The sequence below is a fragment of the Alligator sinensis genome, unplaced genomic scaffold, assembly GCF_000455745.1.
Source record: "Alligator sinensis unplaced genomic scaffold, ASM45574v1 scaffold1676_1, whole genome shotgun sequence".
Classification (NCBI taxonomy): Eukaryota; Metazoa; Chordata; order Crocodylia; family Alligatoridae; genus Alligator; species Alligator sinensis.
Window position 1 is genome coordinate 232,996 of NW_005843223.1, and position 6,264 is coordinate 239,259.

A 6,264-nucleotide genomic window follows, 5' to 3' on the forward strand; every position below is an offset into this window, starting at 1 on the left:
TACTGGGAGCCAGAAAAGGAGGAAACCTTTGAAAGACACAGGGTTTCTATGTGGCCAGAAACACCTGCACTGACCCGGGTCCTGGTGAGCAAAGGGAACAGGGGAAGCTCTGATTTTCCATGATTAAAAATCCAAAAGCAAATGCCAAAATATATAGGTATTTAGAAAGTATTTCATTATAATGATTGAGGCATTGGTAGGCTTCCTGATTGCTTGAAAAATATAAATATATCAGTAAAACGTTGTGTTCCACTGATACCTCTATATATAGTGGTGTTTCATTTTAATCATGGATGAACATGGATTTGGGGTTTTTTAATCAGAGAATTTGCAAAAGAAGTTGTGACTTTTAAACCAGGATCCCTGCTGGTTAGAGATCGGGTTTTTCCTGGCACTGCGGCTGCTGCGGTACAAGCATGGCTGTGGAGCGAGGCAGATGTGGCCCTAGAAACAACCATGCAGGTGTGCAGGGGAAGCCCTGGCTGTGGGGTGAAGGCTGTCCGTGTCGTAGGCCAGCAAGCACCCGACCCAGAGAAAGGCAGAACTGTCCATTGGCAAGGAGTGTGCTAAGGGGGAGAGGGCAAAGGGGCCGGCGGGCACCTGGTGGGGAAAGCAACGCGGCCCTGGCACTGTGCTGCGTTTGGAAAGCTCTGGTTTACCTGGAGCAAGAGGAAACCTTTGGCCCGGTACCACGGATCCCACACCTCAGACCTCCAGGCCCCGCAGCGGTGAGCATCCCAGCACTTTTATACAGCAATGGCAAAATCCAGCGATGTTGAGACCGGGGAAGCGCAAGTGAGTCTCGGTGCAAAACCCATCCTGGTGACCAAGGAAATCAGCCTCAGGCAATGAGCCCCGTGCTGCATGCAGATGCACGGCTGCCACACATGCAAGTCAGTCAGATCCCACGGCGAGGACTTGTGTCTATTAGGCCTCGGAGGGAAAGGTTCTCCCCAAAAACAACTGGGACGGATACTTTTATTTTTGGAGAAGTGAAACCCTCAGAAAGACTCGCAGGGTGTTACAGAAAGAGCTGCAAAAAGAGCTGCGGAAATGATGAAAAAGGAAATTAAGTGGTAACGACTGACACCAGAACAAAGTGCTAGTAATCTCACCCCTGCAGATGGGCGTAGTTATTGTTGTAACACCGACACTCGTGTGTGCTGCGTGTGACAGAGCGTGCGCCTTCGGTTGTTGTGCATTGGGTGGGTTTTTCTGTATTTACCATTTTCTTTGCCCCTGTTCTCCTCTGGCCTGTTGCTCTAAGGAGAAAGCCTGTGGTCTGGCCATGGGGCAGGACGGCCCCTGTTGTTCTGGCCTGTGCTCTGCTTTGTATCTGCTATGATACGTCAAATCCTTCGACCTGGTGCAAGTGCTGGAGAGACCAACCAGGGGCCGTGCTCTTCTTGACCTGCTGCTCACAAACAGGAAAGAGTTGGTGGGGAATGCAGTCGTGGACGGCAACTTGGGCAGCACCGACCACGAGATGACTGAGTTCAGGATCCTGAGGACGGAGGATGGAGAGCAGCAGAGTAAGGACCCTGGACTTCAGAAAAGCAGACTTAGACCCCCTCAGGAAACTCATGGGCAGGGACTTCAAAGAAACCTTACTGAGAGTGCAGGAACAAACCACAACGATGTGCAGAAAGGCTAGCAAGTGTGGCAGAAGACCAGCGAGGCCTAGCAGGGAACGCTTCAGTAAACTAAATCACAAAAAGGAAGCTTATAAGTGGAAACTTGGACAAATAACCAGGGAGGAGTACAAGACCATGGCTCGGACACGCAGGGATGAAGTCAGGCAGGCTAAAGTGCAATTGGAGTTGCAGCTGGAAAGGGATGTGAAGGGGAACAAGAAGAGTTTCTACAAGTAAGTCGGCAGCAAGAGGAGGATCAGGGAAAGTGGGGGTCCCTTCCTGAATGCGGGGGGGGGGAAGCAACCTAGTGACAGAGGATGTGGAAAAGGTTGAAGTGCTCAATGCTTTTTTTGCCTCAAGTCTTCACAGGCAACATCAGCTCCCAGACTGTTGCACCAGGCAGCGCAGTTTGGGGAGGAGGGGAGCAGCCCCCAGTGGTGAAAGAGCAGGCTAGGGGCTACTCAGAAAAGCTGGCCGTGTACAAGTCACAGATTCACAAAAGTTTAGGGCTGGAAGAGACTTCGCGAGATCACCGGGTCCAGCCCCCCTGCTCTGGGCAGGAAGGACTGTGGGGGTCAAATAATCCAGCACGGTTACTGCGTCCAGTCTCCTCTTGAAGGTCCCCAGGGTGGGTGCCTGCACCACCCCTGCTGGGAGGTGTCCAACCTCTGAGCAAAACTACAGTCACCCCTGATACAGCCCCAGGCATCACCCCCGGGATGCAGGGGGGCCACGGCCGCCAACATCCTGCTGCTGCCAGGGGGTATAGCAATCCTAGAGACATGGGGCTGGCAGGGACCTGCGGGGTCACATCCAGCCCACCCCCTGCCTGCAGCAGGATCAGCCCCGTCCAAACCAGCCCAGACAAACCGTGTCCAACCTCTGAGCAAAACTACAGTCACCCCTGATACAGCCCCAGGCATCACCCCCGGGATGCAGGGGGGCCACGGCCGCCAACATCCTGCTGCTGCCAGGGGGTCGTAGACGCCGCAGAGAGCCCAGGTCGAGCCGTGCCCCCGCTGCAGAGCAAGGGGAAACCCCCAGTCTAGACCAGTCTGAGCAGGGGGCAAATCCCTTCCTGGCCCCAGTGCAGGGCTGGGGCCAGGGCAACCTGGGCACCCACAGCCTCACCTGGGCACAGGCACCAGCCAGAGGTTATCAGCACCCTGACCTGCCTGGCACTCACATCCGTCGGCACGTGGGAGTGGGGGGCAGCCCTGGGCTCCCTGCAGGGACCGGGCCGTCTCAGGGAGAGAAAAGCCCCCGTGCAGTCCAGAGCTCCCAAGAACTGCCCAGGTCTGGGTCAGACCCTGGGCCCAAAGCTCCCCAGTGCCAAAGCAGTGCGGCCCTCGCTTGCGGCATATCCCTGCTGCTCTCCCACGCAAGCCCCAACTGGGCCTGGAGCAGGAGCTTGGCAGCACCTAGGACCCAGGCTCAGCTCCAGCCCCAGCCCCAGCCCCAGCCGAGCCCAGCTCACCTGTAGGCCAGGCTGCCCGTCCAGCTCCTGGCACAAGCCGGAGCCCTTCGCTGACAGCCAAGAGCGCGAGGCCTCGAGTCGCTCCCTGCAGCGGCTCCCCAGTTCTCGGCACCAGGCCAGCAGGCAGGGCCGGGCTCACGCAGCTTAAAGGGGAAACTGCACCAGTGCCGGCTGCAGCCAGCACTCGCCGTGGGGGCTCCAGGGCAGCGTTGGTCTGTGTCCCAGGCCTGGCATGCAGCCCGTGCTCCCCGATCCCCCTCTCCTAGCTTCCACGCTGCACCCTGAGCCAGCTGCTGGCATGGATGCCTGCGCCTCGCAGGACCTGGACAAGGCAGTCCCAGGACCCTTCTAGCAGGGCTGAGACAGCACCCACCAGTACCCTGGCAGTGTTGCGGCGCTGTCTGGCCCTCGGCAGCTCGGGTCTGCCCCTGCTGGGCTCTGGCCTAGCACCTTTTCCTTCGTGCACTTGTGCAGCACCTGGCGCACCAGGGCACACTGCCTGGCAGCTCAAACCCCTCAACTTCATGGGGGAGTTGGGGGTGGCGGGGGGCTTCTTGCCATGGGAACTGAGCAACCAGGATCCACAGACCCCTGCGCCCAGACCCCAGAGCAGCCAGGAAGGCCTGGGCCTGTCATGGAGCTTGGGGACACGCACAGCCTGTCAGCAGCACAGCTGGGTGCTGCGGACCCGGAGCAGGGGCACAGCAGGGCATGGAGGCTGGCTAGGCCTTGGGTCTGAGCCCAGCACCCCTCTCCCTGGCAGTCCCTGAGCCTGGTTGGGAGCTGGGGCTCTGCCTGAAGAGGCAGGAGCTGGGCATGCAGCAAGAGGCTGGAGGTGACTATCTTTCTACGTGGGCGTCTAGGAAGCCCCCAGTCTCATCTGCATGGCACAAGGAGACTCAGGCATGCCAGAGCAATGGGGCTGCCCATTGCACTCCCACCACAAAGGCAGTGCTCAGGGCCCAGGGGCTTGTGCCCACCCCATGAGGGCCCAAGCACAGCTGGGCATGCCCAGCTCCGGGGGAGAACAGGCCTCTAACAGGTCACAAGGCGAGAAATGGGCCCTTCCTGCCCAGGCACGGGCACCCAGGTCAGCATGAGAGAGGCACAGAGATGCGGTAGACAGGCTGGGACCAAGGCAGCATCTCTTTATTTGTTGCAGCCCCCAGCGCCCATCCCTCAGCATGGCTGGGGAGCAACCCTTGGGAGGCCAGAGCTGGGCAGGCCCAGATGCACCCAACCAGCACCCACGTCTGCGGACCTAGGTCTGCTTACCCATATGCACGAGGGATAGTGGGGACAAGCTCTAGCTGTGGCCTGGAGGAGCTGACGTGGCCCACCTAGTCCCACGGACAAAGCAAGGACCTGCCCCTGCCCTGAGTGTCTGCAGGAGGAGGACCCCTCCCATGCCCACCCTGGAGACCACGTCCCCCAAGTGCCAGCCTCCGCCACCCTGGGGAACTGCCCTGCACACACTGTCCAGAGGGGCTGGGGCAACCTACCCCCCACCCTGCCCCTGAGCTGTCCCTGCTGTCTGGGTCTGACCCTGAGGGGTCCTGCTGTCCCTGAGCAAACCGACACGGGCGCTTTCGTCCGCTGGCATCACCCTGAGAAGACCCTGAGCCGTGGCAGCATCTACGTGGCCACGAGGCAGCGTCACGTCCAGCCCCTCCGGGGGCCACAGCTCCGGCCACGTCAGGCCCGCCATGCACTCAGAGTCCTGCTCATCATGCACAAGAGCCGGGCGCTACGCGAGGCAGTCCTGCCCGCCTGCAGCGCGGTGCCGGGGCCAGGACCCGCGCTCAGTCAGCAGAGGGCAGGTCGTAGCGGTAGGTGGTGATAACGCAGCCAGCCAGGCGCCCGTACAGGGTGGGCAGCAGGTAGCGGCGGTCGGGCTGGAAGCCAAGGTGCTCGTAGAGCCTGCGGGCCTCGCGCTGCACCATGAGGGTGTTGAGCACCACGGCGCGGCAGCCCCGGTGCTGTGCAAAGCCCAGCACGGCACGGCCCAGCGCCGTGGCCACGCCGCGGCCCCGGAAGTCCCGGCGCACCGCCATGCGCTTCAGCATCAGTGTCCCGTTACCGGCGTCAGCCGGCCGTGCTGCCACGGTGCCCACCACGCCCTCAGCTGCCTCCGCCACCCAGAAGCAGGAGCTGGCGGGCTCCACGTAGCTGGCGTGGATGTCCCGCAGGTCGTCCCCCAGGCAGCGCTCGATGTAGAGGCCCCAGGCGTAGCTCAGCAGCTGCCGGCCCAGCGCCAGCAGCAGGGTGACGGCCAGCACGGGCAGCAGCACTGAGCGGGAGCTGGCGAGCAGGAGGGTGAAGGTGCAGGCGAGGACCAGCAGGACCCAGGGCTGGTGCAGCACGTGCATGCACAGGCCAGGTGCGTGCTCGCTCATGGCAGCTGCAAACAGCTCGCGTGCAGCCTCGTAGTCCTCGTCGCGGTACTCCCGGATGCGGTACTCTGCCATGGCACGCTGCGGGGACAGGGATGGACGGGTGTCAGCGCCTGGGAGGCCAGGGCAAGCCGCAAGGCTGAACCCAGCGTCACGGAGCTGAGTGCCCGGGGGGTGTCACCACTCTCCCTGTGCCTCAGTTTCCCCATGTGGAACAGAGGCCAGGGCAGGGGGAGCTTCCATCCCTGGAGGGGGCAAGGAGAGGCTGGACGGGCGCTGGGGGGGTCCCAGGCATCTGGGCTGTGCTGGTTGCCCCTTCTCCCCTTTCAGTGCCATGTGTCGGGGGTTTGAAGCCTCCCCCGAGGCGCTGGTGCTGCAGCCCAGGCTGGGGATGGGGCTGGGCCGCACCCATGCTCCTGCTGCACCGACCCCGCAGGGTCCCGGTGGAGGGTCTTGCCCCTGCGACGCCGCTGCACTGGGGCAGGAAAGGATTGGCCCCCTGCTCAGACTGGTCCAGACTAGGGGGTTTCCCCTTCCTCTGCAGCGGGGCACGGCCTGGGCCCGGGCCCGGGCCCTCTGCAGTGTCCGTGACCCCCCGGCAGCAGGACATTAGCGGCCGCGGCCCCCCTGCATCCTGGGGCGGGGGCAATGCTGGGCTGCGTCGTGCGGCTCCGAGGTTGGACACGGGGTTGCGCAGGGCTGACCCTGCCTCGGGCCGCTCCCGGCCATTTCCACACGCGCGAAGGGGTTGTGCTCCCCG

The 6,264-nt window shown here is 61.9% G+C and overlaps 2 protein-coding genes across 5 annotated transcripts in view; both read right to left on the reverse strand.

Moving 5' to 3' along the window:
• LOC102374866 (putative N-acetyltransferase 8B) overlaps positions 1-3,213 on the reverse strand; it is a 12,742-nt gene extending 9,529 nt beyond the window's left edge. For 2 of the 4 annotated variants that reach the window (XR_325404.2, XM_025194493.1), the window contains exon 1: positions 3,112-3,213. The gene's annotated coding sequence lies outside the window, so the exon portion shown is untranslated. Of the gene's footprint in view, positions 1-659; positions 820-3,111 lie in introns of all 4 variants that reach the window. The other 2 variants (XR_003092227.1, XM_025194497.1) reach the window with 2 other exon arrangements.
• A 1,026-nt stretch (positions 3,214-4,239) lies between these two features.
• LOC102375188 (probable N-acetyltransferase camello) lies at positions 4,240-6,257 on the reverse strand. Its single transcript, XM_006038014.3, has one exon. The coding sequence runs from the start codon at positions 5,577-5,579 to the stop codon at positions 4,914-4,916; it is 666 nt and encodes a 221-aa protein (XP_006038076.1). The 5' UTR covers positions 5,580-6,257; the 3' UTR covers positions 4,240-4,913.
• Positions 6,258-6,264: the final 7 nt, after the last annotated feature.